At 40.0% G+C, this 22186-nt stretch overlaps 1 protein-coding gene across 3 annotated transcripts; it reads left to right on the top strand.

Annotated features, from left to right (window-relative positions):
- The first annotated feature begins 95 nt into the window (after positions 1-95).
- On the top strand, positions 96-21427 carry KATNA1 (katanin catalytic subunit A1). Of its 3 annotated transcripts, XM_075707274.1 has the most exons (12): positions 96-199; positions 4376-4508; positions 5392-5566; positions 6277-6434; positions 9506-9689; positions 11277-11398; positions 12784-12889; positions 13233-13391; positions 14520-14646; positions 16251-16385; positions 16654-16780; positions 20343-21427. In XM_075707274.1, the coding sequence occupies exons 3-12, from the start codon at positions 5396-5398 to the stop codon at positions 20539-20541; spliced, it is 1488 nt and encodes a 495-aa protein (XP_075563389.1). In that variant the 5' UTR covers positions 96-199; positions 4376-4508; positions 5392-5395; the 3' UTR covers positions 20542-21427. The 3 variants fall into 3 exon arrangements, with proteins under 3 accessions (XP_075563389.1, XP_075563390.1, XP_075563391.1); XM_075707275.1 differs by lacking the exon at positions 4376-4508; XM_075707276.1 differs by lacking the exons at positions 96-199; positions 4376-4508; positions 5392-5566 and having other exon boundaries at positions 6343-6434; positions 9517-9689.
- Positions 21428-22186: the final 759 nt, after the last annotated feature.

Raw genomic sequence — 22186 nt, 5'->3', positions numbered from 1 at the left:
ACAGGACGCCGCCTCGCCGGGCTGGAAGTGACGCAGCCGGATTTGCCTTCAAACTGCTGCCGCCGGCGGCGGGAGGAGGCGGGCAAGGCCGGGGAGGCGTTAACGCCGCTGGAGGAGGAAGCAGAAGCGGAGGGGTCGTGGCTGCTGGGAGCTGCTGCCGCGGTGGGGCCGAGCTCTGGAGAGGAGCAAGCGACGCCAGGTATTTTCCCTCCTTACGGCGGCCAGGCTGTCCGTCCTCCGCCCCCGATGTGGCCGTCGCGGGGTGCCCCCCGCTCCGCTCGGCCTGAGGCGAGGGGCGAAGCCCGCCCCCGGCGTGGTGTGGGCCGCCCTGAGGGGAGCCGGGCGCCTCTTCGCCCGGGCGGGAGGAAGGAGCCGAGGGCCGCCCTGAGGGGAGCCGGGCGCCTCTCCGCCCGGGCGGGAGGAAGGAGCCGAGGGCCGCCCTGAGGGGAGCCGGGCGCCTCTCCGCCCGGGCGGGAGGAAGGAGCCGAGGGCCGCCCTGAGGGGAGCCGGGCGCCTCTCCGCCCGGGCGGGAGGAAGGAGCCGAGGGGAGCCGGGCACCTCTCCGCCCGGGCGGGAGGAAGGAGAGTTTCGGCTCCTCTGTCCCGCGGCCCAGGGACTGGGGCGCCGCTTTGGAGAGCGTGAGTCGTCGCGGTCATTGCTGTCGTGACACCCCGTGACCATGAACACCGTGCTCGGCGGTCTGATGTCACTGCTGTGGCTTACACGTGCTCGGAGCCGCACGGGGCATCGCTGTGGCCATCCCTAAAGTCGTGGAAAGGCGGCTGTGTGGCTGCTCGGCACCCTGGCCCCGGGGAGCTGGGCTAGCTGGGCTGCTGTGTTACGCGGCAGTGGCACCAGTTCAAACACTGAGCTTTGATTCCTACTTCTCCCTTCCCCCTCCACCCTTTTTTTTTTTTTTTTTTCCTTTATGAAGTAAGCTTTTTGCAATTATGCTAGTTTTCTCTCCAGACAGAGAAAAGCAGTAGGTATCAATTCTAGATATCCATTCTGCTGCAGACCCTTTTAAATTTTCTGAGAAACTTGCTAATTTAACATTGACTGTCTAAAAGAATGCCAACCCCCGTGAAATGGGGAGTAATATGATTTTTTTTTCAGTCTTTTGAAAGGTTTAGCCTTGAAAACATAAAATCATCTGCTAACAGTGTATCTACCTACCTAATGGTTTTTGGTTGGTTTTTTTTTTTTTTTTTTGCATAAACAACTAAGTATGCTTATGTTAGTTGTTGCTGGTGGTTTCTCTTTTGCTACCGTTACTGTTAAATACAATAAGTGGATGAGAACCAGTTTGTTTAGTATCCAGTAAGTCTGGCAACTCTTCTGTTTCCCAAGTAATTAACACAATAGCTTGTTGATACCAAATGTTGCTAGGAGTGGATGTTATGAAGAGGAGTATTAAAGCTGGAAGGAAGTTAGGAGGTGATGCAGTCCAATCACAGGCCACGGTGATCAGTAGCAAATGATTCCTGAAAGCTATTACTTTAGGGTTTTTTTCTCTTCTAGCTTGCTGAGAGAACTTTCTGAATTTTACATGGTTACTTTGATGTCAGAGCCTTATACAGGCTGAAATAATGGAAACATGTACAGTCTGCCAAAATTCAGGCTTTGGCTTAGTCCAAACATTAAGGTCGGACTGCAGGATTCTTTGGAAGTATTTTCCTTGTATGGCTTGTACTGTTCTCTGTGTCAGCAGAGTAGCTGATGGGACCCCCATAGTAACTGATAGACTCCAACTTTAACCTTCCCTCCCTGCATATCAATTTCTTCTTTTATTTTTTTAAAGTTGGGGGGGATTTCTTTGTGAAACAGGATTGCTGTTGTGTTCAGTTACAGCTTCCCAAATTCTAATGCATGAACGCGAGCAGAAATTACTTATAGCTGTTCCTTATGATAATTCCCTACATCATGTTTTCCACCATGACTTTATCCCAAGTGTTTTCTTGATGGTGGTCAGGCTGTTATTTTTGAAATAAAATGTAAAAATAAGTTCCAAAACCTCATTCTCAAAAGCTGTAGGTATCTCAAACCTTTGTTAGGTTTCAGCCCTCGCTGCTCTTGGCTGTTACAAGTTAATTGGGTGGGTTTCTATTGTGTTAATTTCAGGGAACCATATATACTCACAGCTACTGTAGAGAGTGAGTATTCTGTGTGAAGAATATTGTGAAGTGTGTGTGTTTGTACACAGTGTAGAATTAAACTTGGAAGACAAAGTGCTTAGGTTATTTTCCTTATATCCTGTTTGCTGTAAACTTTACAAGCTCATTACTATTTCAGTTGCTGTTGCAACATAGATAACTTCACTGGGCACGATTCATGGAAAGGTCATAGCTGATAAGTGCAGCTGTGCTGCTTTGACATCCTGTTACGTGCTAGTACTAGGTATTTGTAAATACTTTAAAAATTATTAAGTGTTGCAGGATTAGTTTTGTTGTCATCTTTTTTTTTTTAATTCCTTCAGGTCTGGTTTAACTCTGGATTTGTGCATACTCACACCTCTCCCACATGTGTCTTACACCCTACTTTGAGCTGCCACTGTCTACTATGACTTTCTGCTACCAACTTTAATCTGGTTTCAGATTAGTACTCTTAACTCCATTTTTTACCCTGTCTTAGAACTGCTTCAGCATCTTCAGTTACAGGTGCAGTAAGCCTGTAGACTCGCATTAGTGTATCAGCTCCCACACTGCTTGTATTCAAGCGGCAGCAGCAGTGGCATGTCCAGGCATAAGCAGAGCCAGCAGCTTTTTCTTCCCCACTTATACACAAAAGCCTTGTATTTGGAAGCCACTTCAAGCTCTTCTGCTCTTATGACTCAACACGAAGCAACAAATTAAACTAGTTTTCTAGTTTAAACTAAATTCTTTTGCATTTTCAGTACCACTGATGAAACACATGGATTCCTGGATTTTTGTTGGAATTAGTACTTTTGGTTATGCTGGAAACATAAATTTATAAGTGAGCACCTTCTTCCCCTCTCCCCCCAACCCCATGTGAGATGTTAGCTCATTCTTCTTCTGTGTCTGTTTCCGCTTTCTGTCCTTCCTTTCTCTGTCTTCTCTCACCTGAAAATCACATTTACTCTTCTGTTATGTGCAATACTGTCATTTTGGTCCCAAGCTTTCATATCTTTCTACCTTAGCCTCTTTAGGTTTTTTCTGATTCTTGCTATTTTCACATTTCCAGTTGTAAACAACCCTTACAAGCTTTTTTTCCCCCTGGATATTTAAACAGAATTGCTGTTCTGCTTGGATCGCTCTACACTATTCAGCATTAAAAAAAAAAAGTTATCTGTGACTTCTCTCTGTGTTTGAAAGTCTAGTTTGGCTTTAGTAACGTGCTATTACTTGATTTTTAAAATGTTTATTAGCATCTTGCTCAACTTGTGATTTCAGTAGTGTTAGTCATCGGTTTGAATTCTCAGGACAGGCAAACAGGTGTATCTGGTAGGATGAGCAGGAGTGGAAAAGCTTGCTCCTAAATATAGCAGGGAAAACTTTGGTAATATCTCTGTGATGATCCATACAGCAGTTGACAAACATCTTCTGGCTTTTTCTCCTGAGGTAAAAAACAACAAAACTCCCAAGTCAAACTGTGTCTCCAAAGCCTAATTAGACTGGGATGTGGTAGTCTTTGTAGTTGCTGGTCACATTAACTATATCAGCTTGTGGACATCATTTTGGCCAGCTCAGCGACTCTCTGGCCAGAGTGAGATTATATAGTGCAGGTTCATATGATAGCAGGTTTCCAGACTCAACCCCATGGGTCCTTTCTGTGTGGATGGGTGTGGGCTGTCAGAGGCCTGTCTTCAGCTCTGCTGCCGCCAGAGTTTTGCTGTTTGGGCTGAAACTTTTCACAGCAGCTCTCTGCTTCAAGGAAAACTAGGGAAGGAAGAGCAACGAAGGAAAAAAGAGGATGTTGGCTCAGGCATGGATCAGCTGTGTGTCTGTGCATAATGGTACCTGGGAAGGGGACAGAAGGAGTGGAAGTCTTAAAATGTTTGATTTATACTTACCAGCTCCTCTTTACTCTGCGGAGCTAATATTTTAGCAGTAGATTGTCTGGTGTGTGTAAAGTGTGGCTTCTGAAACCTCTAATAACGCATCCAATTTGACCGTGACCTGGTCTTGAAATGTGTTCAGTCTTAAGTCTGTTTATTGCGCATGTGAGTTTAGTACCTCTTACATTCTTTAAATAGTTGATCTGTATCAAGTATGCTTCATCCCAGGGCTTAGCTGTAATTGCTTGTCTGTGATTGCTTCTTACTGGTACTGGGTACAGGTACTGAAATGAGAGCAAGACAGCTCTCTTGCAGGCATGTTTATTTGCTTATTTCAGTGTTTTCTGTGCTTGGTTCTAGGAAATTAGGAGAAGAGTGGGGAAATTCTTGGTGACCAAGAGACAGAAAAAGTGGAGACAGGGGGATGGGATGTATACGTAATGGATAAGAACATAGGATGACTGCTATATGGACAGTGGCTGTACCGTAAAGAGTAAGTCTACTGCTTCTACTTATTGCTGTATTTGTATAAATAATAATTCTGTGCTATTTTAATCTAAAAGTGCAGATTCTGCTGATGCTACAAAGTGGAAGTGGTCACAGTCCATGATGTTTGCTCAAAAAAAAAAAAACCAACCCACTGGTGGGGAAAAGTAGCATGGTTTGAACAATATGTTAAATAAAGCGGGTAGCTACACACTAAATGTTTAATTGTGGCCTTTCCGTACCATTCAGTGATAACTTAGTAGCCTCAAGGTTTTTCAAGAATCTCTTAAGTGTAAAAATGAAGGTGATAGGGAGGTGCAAACTGTACATGGAAGACAGATATTTGTTTTGAAGAAACAATAAATAAAACTGAAGAACTGTAAAAACAAACAAATAGAGAAATAGTATTCTCCATGAGGCAAAATCAGACTGTTAAACTTGTATGCATGGAACATTAATACAAAAAAATTAACAAAACTTAATGCATCTGGAAGAAGGGCTTTGGTTTATTGTTTGCTGGGTTTTTTTTTAAACTGCGGGCCATTGTAGTGTGGACAATGTTGTAGTGCTAACAGTAAAACACCAATTTATCTCACAATAGAATAAACAGGGAAGGAGAGTATACGATTGTGACTTGCAACGGTGCATTTAAATCTACATATCCTGTATACCCTTCTCAACAGAATCTCCATTGCATGAAACAATTCTATGAAGAAACAATTATCTCTTTATATGGATGACATTTGTTCTAGGACCTTTTTCTAACCAGTATATTTCCAGCTTCTATATTTTGATATGCCAAATAATGTAATGAGCATATGAAAATGGTTGCAAAAATTTGTCCTGGGAGGTTTTTTTTTTTTCCCCTTAATATTTCCTATTTTTTTCAGCTTCATGTTGAACATGAGCCTTGTTATGATCAGTGAGAATGTAAAGCTGGCCCGTGAATATGCCTTACTGGGAAATTATGACTCTGCGATGGTCTACTACCAGGGAGTTCTTGACCAAATGAATAAGTACCTCTACTCTGTCAGAGATACGTATCTGCAGCAGAAATGGCAACAGGTAAATAGCACTTTTCTGGGACATTTTGAGGGAAAAGCATTAAAGTAGCAAAAATTGCCTATCTTATGGTAAACAAAAGTATAAAAATACTTACACCATTCTCTGATAAACTGTAGTGCTATTATATATAGGCTTTTTTGTTGTTATATAGACTTATTTAAGTCGTCTTTATGACTTCTTGCGCTGACAATGACAAAACAGGCAATGGAACACAGCCGTGGGGAGCCAGTGCACTGCCTGGCTTGTCAGCTTCTTGCTGATAAGTGTTCCTGTTATGCTAAAGTTTTTTAGGCTGGTGTCATTTTGAATAGTCTTACTTCCCTCTCAGTGTTTTAGTAGTGTGACTTATAGATTCTTAATAGAAACTGAGTTGTAGCTACCATGTTAATTTATCCTTAGCACAAACCATCTTTTTTTTTTTTCATTATTAGGTTGCGCTCTTTTCTGTCGTACTTGTTTAATATGCAAAATTTGTTAAAAGTCTCTTTGGTGTTAAATCCAAAATCTATTTGTTTGTTCTTTAAGTGTGCTGAGGAAGGCAGAAAAGCCTCCTTAATATCTGATGTGCGTTATTCTTGTCTATTGAAGTAGAATCAGGTAGCTTGTGAAATCTTGTGGAATCCATCCAGGCTTTACATGGGCTTGAACAGAGGACTGTTACAAACTTATTTGCAATGTGCTTAATCTACTTTTTTTTTTTTTTAAATCAGGTTTGGCAGGAGATAAGTGTGGAAGCTAAGCATGTGAAAGATATAATGAAAACACTAGAGAGTTTTAAACTAGACAGTACTCCATTGAAAGCTTCACAGCAAGAATTACCAGCTCATGATGCAGAAGTCTGGTCTTTGCCAGTACCTGCTGAACGTAGGTAAGAGGAAACCTGAAGACCTAAATTAACGTTTATCAGGGCAAAGTGTGCTTTGACTTCAGCCTGTTCCTGTGTAATTTTTGTCCTAGAACTTAGATGTGTAACACTTACACCAGCAGCTTGCCACTGTTTGTGGTGAAGGAGGTGTCATTTTGAGGCAGCCTACTTCAGAATATTCTGGGGCTTTTGTCTTATATAGGCTTGACTAATGTCAAGCTTTCCCCCCCACCCTGACTTAAGATAAACTTGTTATTCCATGGAAGCCCAGCTGTATTCCTGAACTGATCTTCTCATCAACTTTAAAATGATTCTGCATGTAGCTGATATGAAAAGGATGAAGAAGTATTATCAGAATAACAGTAAAATCTAGAAGTGTCCAAGCTCAGTTTCTTTTGTGTAGCAAGGTGGTTCCCTGATCTCCTTCATGAACTGGTCAGTTGGGCTAGCGTAAACTCAAGGGAAGGGGTGGGAACAAGCAGCTGCCGGCAAGCCTGCTTATTTCAGAAGTAGTTTTGAATTATGCTGGGTTAAACCTGGTGAAACCAAGGCCTTGTGGCGTGGTTTGACAATGTTGCTGCTCCTGAAAGGATAGTCCTGCCCTCCACAGCTGCCTGGGTTTTTTTTGACTTTTGTCCTCGTTGGTGTTGATTAGCTGGCTCAGGATGCTAAACTGGCAAAAAAGACACTGTTTTTTGGGCCTAGTGTGGGGTTTTTTTGGTTTGGCTTTTAGTTTGTTTCATTTTTGTTGTTGTTTTTTTTCCTGAGGTTAGCTATCTGAACTGGTTAATTGGAGGTTCTAACACATGCCAGTGGTACCACGAAGGAGGGAACAGGAGTGCATGACAGCACACATGGGACTGTGCATTTTGACAGAAAGTGATTATTAGATCAGCTTAGCTGTGCTCTCAAACTGTTCTTTGAGGCTTTGAACTTAGAAGCTATTTCTCACAGATGGGTAACTTCAGTCTTTACGGGTACATTTTTACATTTTTTTTAATTGATTTATTTTAAGCCTGCTTTCTGAAAGAAATGGGTCTTGTCTGATCACACTGTTTCTGTTTATCTCATTTAATAACTTTCATAATAATGAACACTGCCAGCCAATTTCATTCAAACCTTCTGGAAGAATAGAGCCTGGGAGGTAGAACTTTCCTAACACTTTGAAGCTTTCTAGAGAAGAGATACACAAACTCATGTTTCTAAAAAGAAAAAGACTTGAGAGAACTATTCCTGTTCCATTTGTCTTGCCAGCTGGTGAAGTATTGAGTAATTCCTATACAGAAATAGCAGAACTCACAAATTGAGGTGGAGAGGTGGGCCTGCATGAACTGCATGAGGTTCAACAAGGCCAAGTGCAAGGTCCTGCACCTGGGATGGGGCAACCCCCGATATCAATACAGGCTGAGGGATGAAGGGGTTGAGAGCAGCCCCGTGGAGAAGGACTTGGGGGTACTGGTGGATGAAAAGCTGGACATGAGCCAACAATGTGCGCTTGCGGCCCAGAAAGCCAACCGTATCCTGGGCTGCATCAAAAGCAGCGTGGCCAGCAGGTCGAGGGAGGTGATTCTGCCCCTCTACTCTGCTCTGGTGAGACCCCACCTGGAGTACTGCGTCCAGCTCTGGGGCCCTCAGCACAAGAAGGACATGGACCTGTTGGAGCAGGTCCAGAGGAGGGCCACCAAAATGATCCAAGGGCTGGAGCACCTCTCCTACAAGGGCAGGCTGAGAGAGCTGGGGTTGTTCAGCCTGCAGAGGAGAAGGCTGCGGGGAGACTTTATTGCAGCCTTTCAGTACTTAAAGGGGACCTATAGGAAGGATGGGGGCAATCTTTTTAGCAAGGCCTATTGTGACAGGACAAGGAGGAATAGATTTAAACTAAAGGAGGATAGATTTAGACTGGATATAAGGAAGAAATTTTTTGCAATGGGGGTGGTGAAGCACTGGAGTGGGTTGCCCAGAGAGGTAGTGGAGGCCCCATCCCTGGAAAGATCCAAGGTCAGGTTGGACGGGGCTCTGAGCAACCTGATCTGGTTAAAGCTGTCCCTGCTCACTGCAGGGGGGTTGGGCTAGATGATCTCTGAGGGTCCCTTCCAACCCAAACCATTCTATGATTCTATGAAATTAGATGTGTAATCACATTATTCCTTTATTTTGAGCTTTGGGGTAGAATTCAGAGGTGGCTAGGTGTTCATAAATAGAAGTATAGGTTGGTAGATATTCCATTTGGAGAGTGAAAAGACTTCAACACTCATGATCTTATAATTAGCATATTCATGTTGCCTAATAGGCATTTCACCCTGAAGAGATATGTACAGTTCTGACAAACTTGCTGCTGTGAATCAATTAAAGACAACTTTTATGAAGGTGCTGGATCCTGATATATCTTGAATGATGTGTCAAAACATATCTTCTAGTTCTAGTAGATGGTCTCCAAATCAGGATCTTCCATTTTCTGTTGTCAAGAAATATCCCTGAACTTAAGCTTGACTGATAGCTTATTAATGCTGGAATTTAGGAAGGCCCATGGAAAAAGTATATCTGTGAGCGTAACGGATTTGTATGGGGAAGAAACTGAATTTTAAAAACAAAATCCATAATACCAGTCACGATACTGGTTTATTCAATATGTGCTTCTAAAAGTAGTGTAGTTTCAAACAACTGGAGGCCTCACATACACATTTTCTTTCCTAGGAAGTGAAAATAAAACTGTAATTCCCAAGAAACCTTTACATTTCTTTGGGTAGGAGAGTGAGGACCATTGTGATAAGGAGAAAATACATTCGGTTTTTTGGTTTTGTTTGTGCCCCCCCCCCCAGCTCCATAATACTAGGATTACTTTTATTTATTAAATATACAAAGCAAGAAGCTTGTTTTAAGCAAATGAGCCCTGAGCTTTTGGCAAAGGGAAAATGGATTTTTAGTGACTATCTAAAAATGTCTGTCTTGTTTCTGACATGCAGATTTTTGTCTTGAGCAAAATGGCTTTTCAGTTTGTAACCACTTGATTTGGTTATGTAGTGCTCACCAGTGACTTTACACTGAGGCTTTTTGCATATGTTACAACTAATTAGACCTTCGCCAGGACCCAGAAAACGTCAGTCTGCTCCATGCAGTGATTGCAGAGGTCACAATAATCGTGGAAGTGCAGCTGTCAGAGGCCCTCACCGTCCATCCTCTCGAAATCCCAATGATAAAGGGAAGGTGGTCCGCAGCCGGGAAAAAAAGGATCAGCAAAATAAAGGAAAAGAGGAAAAGGTAAACTTGCAAGTAACTTAGTGAAGTTGAGAAATTCAGTCTTGCTTTCTTAATATTGAGTGTATTATAAAATTAGATGCCTATAAAGTGTTTCTTCTGTTCAAAGTCAGCATGCTGATTTGTATCTCACCTTGTAAGGTATCTTTGCTTTACGGACAGTCTTGGTTACGGATTAATTAAAAAAAAAAAAAAAAAAAAATCCCCAAACCCTCATCTGGAGGAAATGATCTGGTAAATGTGGGCTTGTTTATTGCAACTTGGAGATAGTTGTTTAAAATTATATCACTGAATTACTGAAACCGAGCCTAATGGCGCTCATTCAAATGTGGATGTCCTTGTGGGTTCTTTAATTGCTTTCCCATATCTTAGACTGAGATTGACTTGCCTGTTCCAAAGCATTTCAAGATTTATTTAATCTTAAAGGGGACCTTTACTTTTTACCTTTTTAAACTTTTTTTTGTTGTTGAGATCTGGTATTAGCTCCGGACTATTTTCAGTTTAAAGCAAACAAAACCCCAACATACTTCATGAGAGAGAATGATCTATGATCTAGTCTTTGCAGTCAGAGTGCTTTAATTTTTGCTTGTGCTCTGGTCTCCATAAATTTAGCTGATGACCAGAGTAAGAGATCATACTGAAGACACTAAATTCATAGTTTTCCAGAGTCTGAATAAATCAAATATCCATGTAATAGAGTTTGTGAGCTTCAGCAACCTTATGATATGGCAAGATGTCATGGCCTGTGGAAATAGCATAAACTACAAGGGTGGAATTGTTTAGCTATGTAAGCTACTCCTTTTATTAAGAGCTAAATTACATTGTCTTTGAATGATAATCCTCTCTCGCTAAGGATATGCACACACAGAGACAGGATAGGTCTTTTTTCTTTTTTACAGTTGTTCTGTCATCACCAGTGCTTGCTGTTAAGTGTGTTAAAAAAACGGGGTATGTCTAGTGCATTTTATTTCCTTTCAGTTGCATGGTCTCTGCTGTTTGAGCCCCTTCAACTGCGTAGCTTCTTTGCTTCTGCTCTGCTGCAGAGCTGCTTCTCTGCTGTTCTTGTCTATGCTTCTGTATCAGTCAGTGAGCTCTTTTGTACTTCTGTGGTCTTCCTGCAGATCACCTTTGCTCGTCCTACATATGGAAGTCCTGCTTAATTTTTTTTGTGTCTCATATATATTTGAGATATATATTTGAGACACCCTAGCTCAGTGTGACACTTTCTGATTCAGTCTCATGATTTCCCCCTACCCAGCTACTGTCTCAGTTTTTGATTTCCCTGGGAGAAGGTGAACACTGTTAGACTGGGATAGGTGTGTGCAGTTTTGATTACCTACTAAAGCAAAGAAACTGCATCAGTACAATAGGCTGCCTTTGGAGAGAAGGAAATGGGACCAGGGCAGTACACAAGTCTTGGTGAACCACATAGATCCTGCAGTGCAGCAGTAATATGGATGCTTCATAATTTTCATGCTGGTTTATGTTGCCCTCTTCTAGAAATATGATGCTATTGTGGAATTGTTATAAAAATCCATTAGTAGCATAACCGTTGTTATGTATTTATGTTGTTATATCCTTTATATGTAGAACAAATCCACACCTGAGATTTCAGAGTCTGAACCAAAGAAATTTGATAGTACTGGATATGATAAAGATTTAGTAGAAGCTTTGGAAAGAGATATAATTTCTCAGAATCCCAACATTCGATGGTAAGTTTGAATACTGCTGCCAGTCTTTCTGAGTTGTTTCTTTTTCCTCTTATGCAACAGGACAAGAATTAAGTATTTTAGCATATGCTTGCATATAAGAAGTACCTACAGGTTTTCTTTACTCATTAAATAGGCAACTAAACTTCTTGTGTAGTTGAGTATTTTTATATTTTGTGTTTTTCCACCTATAGATTCATAGAATAGTTTGGGTTGGAAGGGACCTTGAAAGATCAGCTAGTCCAACCCCCTGCCGTTGGGGGGGCATGCTATATCAGGTTGCTCAAAGCCCTGTCCAACCTGACCATACAAAGCTGCTCAAACTTAGTTCTAAGAGTCCTGAAATCGATTTTTGAGGTACTTTTTTGCAACGTATAAAATTCTAGTGTCTGCCAGTGTCTCTTCATTTAAAAACCTGTTTTGCTACCCAGGGCATACGAAGATAGAAAACCAATTAACAAAGAAGTTATGTCAATATAGGAACCATTTGAAATCTTGCTGGATGTGATGTAACCGCCAGTGTAAAGTATAACCACGTGTCAGTACCTTTACATAAACATGTTAAATATTAAACCTTATACAAAGGGGGTTTTGTGTTCCAAATGTTTCCAAGCTTAGGTGATTTTGTGAGGATTAAATTAGCAAAAACCTTTTGGCAAATAAAGTAGGCTTTAAAAAAAACCTGAACAATCCCACAGACAACTTGGTATGCATGTAACTGTCATGTATTTCAGTTTCATATATAAATATATGTTTCAGTTTTTATATTGAATCTTAAATTACAACTTCAGATTTGAAACTAATTCTTCATATAGATATATTTTGAAATGAAAATATTACTTGGGCACATGCTGTTAAGTGGAATGCCCTGAGAGTTACCCTCAGGAAAATAAGACCAGCCTATAAGGTGTCTAAGAATTAATACATTTGTAACTCTGAAAAAGAATTCTAAAAATTCTTTTTAATTCAGCTCCATTTACTAGCCTTCAGTAAATTTTTCTTCTAACAATGAAAGATGGTATTCACGTTTCAGGGACAGCCAACATATTGGCAAAAGAAGAAAGCATCATCTGTAACTAGCATAAGTTTAACCAACTTGCCTTATTCTGCTTATACTTTCTGTGAATAAGAACAACAGTGCTCTAGTGAAATAGTTAATGTGTGTCTCTTTGCTTTTGCATCCAGCTGGAGTCTACTAGCCAGATGTCAACTGTAGTTGTAGGCTTTTGCCACTAGAACATAAATAAATCCAACTCATTTCCTGAATTATGGAAGAGCCATTACATAACAATCAAGTTTACTTGCATATTGTTTTGAGCTGTGGACTGATTCTTTTGAAGCCTCTCTGAATCTGTCAAACACTTTTTTTTTTTTTTTTTTTTTGTCAGGGATGACATTGCTGATTTAGTAGAAGCCAAAAAGCTGCTTAAAGAAGCTGTAGTTTTACCAATGTGGATGCCAGAGTTTTTTAAGGGAATTAGAAGACCATGGAAGGTATGAAAAAATCTGATCCTGTGATCATAAAAGTAAGATTCTGAGATTGTATCTTGGTGGAACAAGAAATTTCAGGCGGTTTACAGTTTTATATAAATTCTTTCCACTTTTTAGTTACAAAATTTATGGTAAATAGTACTAACAAAATAAAGATGTTACACATAAATTCACTGCCTGCAACTATATTGTTGCAAGTAAGCAGTAGCAATTAATTACTTACCTTTGAATAACTTTTCAAGGGAAAGTTTACATCTAGTACTTTAATATTACACTATTAAACAAACTGTGAAATTGTCTCTGTTTTGATTCTTGCCCTAAAAGTGGTTATTTTTCATTTTAATAGGGTGTGCTGATGGTTGGTCCTCCTGGTACTGGAAAGACCCTCCTGGCAAAAGCTGTAGCCACTGAATGCAAGACTACTTTTTTCAATGTTTCTTCTTCCACACTTACCTCAAAATACAGAGGAGAATCTGAGAAACTTGTTCGTCTGCTGTTTGAAATGGTGATTGAAGTTTTTGAACATAAATAGTGAGATAATGAAGTAGAATTACTTCTGGAATAATGAAACCTTACCAAAATGTAGAACTCATAGCATACATAAACAGCTCTCCAAGCTTCAAACGCTTTAGGACCTTCTGATTTGGCCATGTACATTCAAGATCTGGTTATTCCTAAATAGCTTTATAAAAACTGAAAAATCAGGTCATCTTTATTTTCAGGGTTAGCTTGTTACATTGGAGGTAGCTTGCTATAAGCTGATGAGTGCTGTAGAACATACTTGAATATAAAACTGGAGATAAAATCTAATTGCTTTCTGGGTGAGAACCCTACTTAGGCTGTGCACGTTTTGTTGTTGTGGGTGGTTTTTTGTTTGTTTGTGCTTAAAATAAGTGGACTTCCAAACTGTAGCTGGCTTCAGAACACATAACACTTGAAATTGGCTCAGAACATGTAGTCTTTTTTTCATGTTACCAGGTTTGCATGCAGTGTTTGAAGTGCCCAGTACTGAAGGGGGCAGCAGAGTTGCAATTACAGTAGCAGAAAAGTCAGGAAATAAAAGATTTTTTGCAATATAGTTTGATCGTATTAAATGAGTTGATATGCCTATTGATCAAAAATGCATATACACAGTGGACAGCATCTCAACTGCTGTAGGACAATAGCTTTTATTGTTGCAGATCCTTGTGTTTGACCTCTCTTGTTTTCAGAAAGGTTAGAGTTATTTTGCAGTTGACCTGTCTCTTGGACAGGTTCCATATCATGGTGTCCTAGCCTAACATTCATCTTAGCTTTAACTGGGCTCTTATTCAGGCATTCTGTGATGACTTCCACAGTTAAAATGTTATTCCTAATGTGTGAAACTGCCTTTAGCTTACTAAATGTTTGTTTATAACCCTAGCAATTATAGGACTTCACCAGAAACTGTTCTGCTCAAATGTTATTAATGAATGCACAGCTGCTCTATAGTTGTGTGCAATGGTCAAAGAGAGGGAAGGTTAGGTATTGTTTGATACTTACGAGCTGATTCTTTGGGATAAATGTGTCATTATTCAGCTCTGAATATGCTGCTTTCTCTTAAATGTGAGTAGACTCCCATTTCAGTTTCTGTTTTATCTTTTGCTTTCTTTAGGCTCGATTTTATGCCCCGACAACTATATTTATTGATGAGATAGACTCCATCTGTAGTCGCAGGGGAACTTCAGAGGAGCATGAAGCTAGCCGACGTGTGAAGGCAGAACTGCTAGTTCAGATGGATGGTAAATAACCTGATCACTGGGAAGTGCTGGACTGCAGGAATCTTGAGGGAGGGAAAAAAAAAACCCAACCAAAAAGCCAAAAAAACCCCTTCATTCTCCAGAAGCAATTTGTTTGAAAGCCTTACATAAAATTGGGATTAAAAGATACAAATACACTTCCAACTGCCAGTGTGGAAGGAAAAAAGATGGCAATAACTTAACAATCTTTTAGCATCTGAGCAATAACCTTATATTACTGGTCCAGAATAATGAAGATTCAGTGGAAAATACAAGATTTCAGAACTGCAGAAGAAAAAAAGTATTAAATGCTCCTCTCAGTCTTTACCTAGCATATCGCTTACTTCTCCAAAACCAAGTAAAAAGTGGTTTAAAAGAACTGTCACCTCTTCCAATTTAAACTTTAAAGGCAATCGTTACACTTAACTTCTTTGGGATCCTCCCCCCTCCCCCCCCCCAAGATAAAAATAAAAAATGAAGGCAATTTTTTTTATAGAAGTGGTTGGGAGAGTTTTCTTTTTAAAACATTGAGTTCATTGCAGCTATTTTGTTGATATGTGAAGTATTAACCAAGTTTAAAAGTAGGTAACACTGTGCAAAGTTGCCATAGAGGCATCCTTTTTATACTCTGAGCAGGGAGAAGGAAAGGAGCAACTGAAAAGTGCTCATCTATGGAGTAATTTGTGATAGAATTCTATGAGTCAGAAGATTTGTATATTTATTTCTGGTTCTCTGATGTTGATACCCTTTTATGTTTGACTTTAAATAGCAGCAGAGTTGTAATACTGTTCTCATAACTCAAGTATGTATATAAGCTATTTCTATTAGTAACAACTATTTGAAGTCCTTCTACTTGACTGTTCATAAATGGTGTTTTATATGCAAATTTTCAGGCAGACTAGGAGCAATGGCTATTCCACAGCCCAACCCTATGATTATAAGCAAAAACAGTAAATGCAGAGGGCAGCAAGTTTAATGAAATGAACTTCTTCATACAGCAGCAGTTTCACAGTAGAGACTGAGGTGTTCTCTCTGCCTCTGAGAAGTTGTGATTCAGTCTACCAAATTTAAACATTCACTTCAGCAGTTTGTAGGTGTCTACCTGTGGATGTGAAACGTTTGGCCTGAATTCAGAAGTGAAGAAACTTTGTAGGAGAGTAATGCTGCTTTTGCATGGCTGTTGGTGAATAATGTTGGGGGGGCAGGGCATGGGTGTCTGTTCTTTGGTGTGGTGGTGGTTTTGGGGGGTTGTTTTGTTTTTCCTCACATGCTGTTACAGGACATTGATGTGAAAATTCAAAGACTGTAATGACAGAAATACAAACAACTCTGCTGTAAAAGCGTTCCAGCCATGATAGAGAGGAACTTCCTGACCTGAGCAGTGGCCTATGCCACTGCTTCTAATTAAACTGAGTCTCCATTCTTGCTTGCAGGCTGTTATACAGATGAAAAACTGACTTCTGTTGCTCTTAGTGATTCTATTGCACTTGGATTCGCTAAAATGCAATAGAGTAGCTGCTTTAATATTATAGAGTTGTGGATATTGTTCTATCAATACATGAAATTTCACAAAACATGTACATTTTACTTTCTTTTCTCCAATGCAGGTGTTGGAGGGGCTACTGAAAATGATGATCCTTCCAAGATGGTCATGGTACTTGCTGCTACTAATTTTCCTTGGGATATTGATGAAGCCCTGAGACGGAGACTAGAAAAGAGAATTTACATTCCTTTACCATCAGGTATGAAAACTTGGGGAGAGGAGTGGTTGAAAAGACTAAACTTTATCAATATTTCTTTAGTTCTGATCACCTGGTTTAAAAATCTAATTGATACAGGTATGTAAATTCATGTATGAATTCAGGACCAGGTAAAATCTAAACATTGAACATTTACCTTTGTAGCAACTACAGTGTCCTTTTTCTCATTCTTCCCTCTTATCCTTCTTCAATTCATTATTTATCTTCAGAAAGCAAGTTGTATAGACTCAATTTTCTGTTCTCTGATTAGCAAAAGGTAGAGAGGAACTCCTGAGAATAAATTTGCGAGAGCTGGAACTGGCTGATGATGTTGACCTTGCAAATATAGCTGAGAAAATGGAGGGTTATTCAGGTGCAGACATTACCAACGTATGCAGGTATGTTAACATTTGTATTACTACTGCTACAAACTCTGCGAAAACTGTTTGTAAAGTAACTAATTTACATCATTAAAGTTGTTGGGTAAAACAGACTGTAAGTTGTCTTCTATGTATGGCTGAAAGGTGAAACACTACCTTAAATATTTACCTACATTTCCATTTGATATTTTCATATTATAATGATGAAGAGCCATTGCAACATAGTAATCTAAACAGGCTGTGATTTAGGTAAAATTTCACGTTCTTTCATGTACACCAAATTCCTTGCGTGAGGAATATGCACAGGATGGTAGACTTTAACTTGTAGAGTTGCAGTCATTCCACTGAGGTTGTGCTACTTCAGCAGAACATCCATGTGTAAGAGGTGATAGTGGCAGAGGCCAGAATAACTAAAGTAAAAATGCGGCGTGTTCTTCCTCCATGACACAGAAAAGGTATATACCATGTTGTGTGACAGTATGAGAGCTGTGTACTCAGCACGTTGGCTTTAGCGATGAGGCTGACTTAGGTTTTCTTCTACCTCCTCCATCTCCCCTTTTCCTCAGTACTGTTTGCATACCATCATTCGTGGGCCTATTCTGTAACCAAGATTCCTGAAATAATTGACTAAAAATACCTTCTAACCCATCCCTCAATCTTTTCTTTCAAAAATTGAAAAGGGAAGGAAAGGATGGATCTTTTGAGACTAATACCAGTCATCTGGTTTACATCTAAAGATTTGCACTGGCACAGTTGCAGCGGTGGCAAATTATGGGATCGGCAGTAAGAGACAAAGAACCAAAACTTCTTAAGAGGCTGTTGTCATCTAATAAGCAGCTGTGTAACCATGCTTTCAGGCTTTGGAGGCAGCACGAAAGTGTGGCAGTGTGAGGCTTGAGCTCCAAGTTGTGCCAGCGCAACTGTTGTGGGCCTGTACTTTGAACAGGGTAAGAGAACTGTTCTGGATTAAAAACATCTCATCGCTTTACTCAAATGCAGATCCATTTCTTGCCTTGATTCCTAATGCCGCTCTGCAAACACGTGTCAGCACAAGTGAGAGGACAATATGCTGTGCCACAGGGATGAATGCACCTGTATGCAAAACTGCCACCGAAGGCTCTATCAGCAGGGTCCCTTAAGGCTCAACTAAGAGTTTGGAGGCTCAGTACTATTTCCTGAACAATCCTTACACAGTGTCTGGGAAAAAAGTGGTATGTTAGTTGCTCTGTGTCAGCATTGAACAGATTTGTTTCATTTGTAGGTTTGTGAGATGAATTTGTGGTGTTCTTTTGCTCGGTCTTGGTGTTTGTGCTTTGAAAGGAGTTTGTGCTAATAGGTTGATGTGATATGAAAGAGAGTTTATTTGGCCTGCTGCTTTGTGCATTTTAGCTGTAGTTTGTCTCCTCTGGTCTGTTCGGTGTTCGTTGTTTGTAATTAATTTTATACTGGATACCAATACACTTGTTTAAAAGTCAGAATACTTGTAATGTTTTTGAGTGAATTTCATGTGTATATATATGTATACACACACACATACATATATATACACACACACACTGCTGCTTTTTATTTTTTAATCAAAGTCCATTTGTACAAATACTATTAAAAAACCAAAGCAAAAGCAAAAAACCCCACAAAGAACCACTTGAGTCTTTCATTTGTGGCAGTTCCCTTAGAGATGACTGAGGTGGCAGCAACCAGAAATCCAGGCGAACTGGGGTTTGGGTGTTCATGATTTGAAATTAGTAAGAAAGTACTCGTACTAGCCTGTGTATTTACACTTTGTTAATGGTATCAGGAAAAACAGATTGTAAACATGATTGTTTAATTTCAATTGAGACAAAAAGACGTATGGCTGATTTAAAAGTGCTTTTGTATGGTTCAGACATACAGTATATAAGCACAGTGAAGTTCAAACTTGTAGACTGTAACAGTCCTTGCTAGTGACACAAGCAAAACTTAAGAAAAAGTGAGCCAAGAACTCTTGTTTGCTCCAATTATTCTCCTACCTTAAAGAATTTGAGGGGAAATCCAAAGTTTGCTGAGCCAGAGTGAAAACCAGTCAGAATATAACTATGGAAAATGAAGGTGAAACTTTAAAATAAAGACATTCAGGAAATGTTAAATCCATCTAAACTGCATATTAGATGTGAGTATGAACTGACTTTGAATCGTTTTGAGCAGACTGTGAAGGTTGAAAGGCTTTTGGAATGGAACTGACCCCTGCTGCGTGTTCCAGTGTGTGGCTGCTTATTTTTTGAATATAGCTTTGGTGCTCCTCCAGGCACTAAGGGTGCATTTGGGGAAGCACTAAGAGTTGGTGTTGGAATGACTGTCAGCAAAATGACTTTACAGGAGAAAGTAGCGGCAGCTGCACTTCAATTTTGTGGGTGTGTTGGGGTATGGTGGGTGTTTTTTGTTTGGTTGGGTTGTTTTTGTTGTGGCTTTTTTTTTTTTTTTTTTTTTTTGGTGAACTGCTGTCTGGAGGCCATTAGATGCATGGGATGCTTCCCCCCATTTCCTGCCCCCTGCCCCCCCATTGTGTTACACAGGCTTTTAGTTCACAAATGATGACAGAACAGCAAAGCGTGGTGATATATGACTAAGATGGAGTTTAAAAGGCAATTTTCTTGGGTTGTTCTGAAATTCCAGTTATTGTATTATGCATTCTAGTTGTTAACAATTATTTAGTAAATCCATGAAGTCTGTCAGTTATGGTTTCCTTTGGGTGGAGGGGGTAGAACTGAAACAGAATATGCTGAAAACACCTTTCTAAATCCTCCTAGAAGACAATGTATAAGTTCTTCTCTTTGGATTCTCACCTACCAATATGGTATGATACTGTTGTGATATTGCCAGGATTACCCTTCCATCTTTTTTACTGCTAGACAAAATAAGTAGCATTTTCTTATTTTAAGCTATATAAGAATGAATTAGCAGGAACTTTAGTCTTTCAGTGTTACCCATTTATCGCCTCACCAGCTCGTCACCTGCTGCTACTGAGATTACTGTTGGAAATCCAAATGCAAACTTAATGCAGCAAGAAAATGACACACTTGTAAAGACACTTAATGCTTATTGAGGCCAGAAGTTTGAGGAGCCATGGGCTGAACAGATTTTGTAGTTTAACATTTAGCTGTGAATTTATAGGTTGGAGGTAGGTACTGTCTCTGTCTAAAGTGGGCCTCCTATTTGGACCAGGAAACATTCAAAACATTGCAGCCACTTCTATATGTAGGAGTGAAACCATTACTCTGCCTTGTTCCTATTTAAAAATACTATAAACAGCAGGTACTCATAGGCATGCAGTGGCATTAGATAAACCAGTTAGTCTTTACCTCTTTTGCCTAGCCTGTAAATAGTAGCTATTCAAAGATCCAGTGAGGATAAATCCATGTTTAAAAAATACGGATAGCATGGTATTGGAGGTTGTACAAGCACTTGGAGATCTTGCTGTAGAAGTTTACTATTCTTTATTGCACGTTGTTGAATGCAACAGCTTAATGTTGAACCTTTCAAACAACTGAACTTGTCATCCTATATTGATTAACTTTTTGGGGTGTTTTTGCATCCTTAATAGAGATGCATCGTTGATGGCTATGAGAAGGCGTATTGAAGGCTTGACACCAGAAGAAATAAGAAACCTTTCCCGAGATGAAATGCACATGCCAACAACTATGGAAGACTTTGAAATAGCTTTGAAGAAAGTTTCTAAATCTGTATCTGCTGCGGACATTGAGAAATATGAGAAGTGGATAGTTGAATTTGGATCATGCTGAGTTGTCTTATCTTGAAGAAGCCACCTTACGTCTTAAAACAGCTTTAGAAGTAATAAGTAGTGTGTCAGTGCACTGCGTGCTCTTTTTAACTTTTGTAATTTAAGAGCAACAGATGTCTAAATAAATTTTTTTAAATGCAAATTCTGTCTAGCTGTCTTTGAACTAGCTCAAAAGTTACCCGTTTTTCTCAAGTGTGAAAGATACTGATGGGATCTGCTTTGATCTTCAAGATTTTAAAATTACTTAAATTTAATACTCGAACTGACTTTACAACTGATGTAAAATCTAAATTCTCTTTCTGCATTACTTGACAAGTGGAATGGAGAAGCAATTCTCCAAGAATGGTTCTACAGTGACCATTTAGGTCATAATTTCAGATTTTGCTCAACAGTGGTCATTGTAACTGAAACATCTATCATCTCTGTCCATCTCCTATTATTTTGGAAACACTTCATCCTGCTAGCTCATCTCGGAGCAGCCAGCTGTAGTTCTCCTTACAGCTAAGCTTCATACTTTTTCATGAATCAAGTATGTCTAGACTTCTTTCAGCCAGTAGATACATGCTGTACGAAACTGGCTGTGGAATTCCTGCTCACGTGTCCGTTCAGATGCTGTAAGGCAGACGGAAAGGACAAATGGTAATGAAAAGGAAAACTGGCAGCCTGAGTAGGAGGCAAATGAGTTGTATAAATGCCATTATCATTAACATCTTGTTAATGTACTTAAAATTCACCACTATGTCGTGAGTGACAGCTGGACACACTGCGAAGGGACTTTCAGCAGTGCCGATAATGAGACGCTGTAGTGAGACAGAGAAGGAGATACTGTTGAGAGCTCCTGAATCCCTGGGTGGACCTGGCATGATGGACCCAGACATGAAGGAAAGACGTTCAGGTGAGTATACAGGTGTGTGTATTTGTAGACTTTCATCTCCAAAATGGAAAACAAGTTTACCTCTTTCCTTTCAAAAGGATAGCCATATGTGTCAGATTTAAGAAAAAGATGCAGTGTTTTGAAGAGGTGGCCTCTCTTGATACTTATTTTTCTGTTTGTCTGTTAGGATGAGTATACAGCTGTCAGTTGTGTTGCAGGAAGAGATTTCTTCTCAGAAATCAATCCATTGGAAGCAAACCAAAATATTCACCCAAGTAAGATGGGAAAGTACACAAGCTTTAGTCCTTGGAAGCAGTCCAGTAAGGGGATGCTTAAACTGAAAGCATGATATATTTTGAGAACTTCTAAAGTAAACCTCATTTCAAAAGCAGTAGTTTAGTTCTACAGCTCAACCAGCCCTGTTCACTCTAAATGAACAAAATGAACACCTGTGTAACACATGGTAGATGGAAGGGAAAAAAGTGGTAGATGCGGAATCTGTAGCTCAGAGGTTCATTTTGTTTTGGAACGCAGAACATGATACCCACCCGCTCCAGTGGAGCTCCTGTATGGAGGGAAGGGCCAGCGCTCCTGAACTCTGTGTGTTTAAAAGGCGGAGAGGCATTCTGAGGGTGATGGAACAGAAGGGCTGCAGTGAGAGCCATAGTTCATGAGGAGGTAAGAGATGTTGCCTTTCTGAAAAACCTACTGCCATCCTACAGAGTGAGGGTTTGGAGGGGTTTTTTGGGTTTTGAGGGTGGGAGGTGGGTGT

The sequence above is a fragment of the Pelecanus crispus genome, chromosome 3, assembly GCF_030463565.1.
Source record: "Pelecanus crispus isolate bPelCri1 chromosome 3, bPelCri1.pri, whole genome shotgun sequence".
Taxonomy (NCBI): Eukaryota; Metazoa; Chordata; class Aves; order Pelecaniformes; family Pelecanidae; genus Pelecanus; species Pelecanus crispus.
This window is presented reverse-complemented; position numbering and strand designations above follow the sequence as displayed.

Bases quoted from the DNA above. Each gene is read 5' to 3' on its own strand.
- KATNA1 (XM_075707275.1), top strand. From the start codon at position 5,396: ATGTTGAACATGAGCCTTGTTATGATCAGTGAGAATGTAAAGCTGGCC. The intron at 13,392-14,519 runs GTGATTGAAGTT...TGCTTTCTTTAG, and splicing joins TTCGTCTGCTGTTTGAAATG to GCTCGATTTTATGCCCCGAC. The intron at 16,781-20,342 runs GTATGTTAACAT...CATCCTTAATAG, and splicing joins GACATTACCAACGTATGCAG to AGATGCATCGTTGATGGCTA.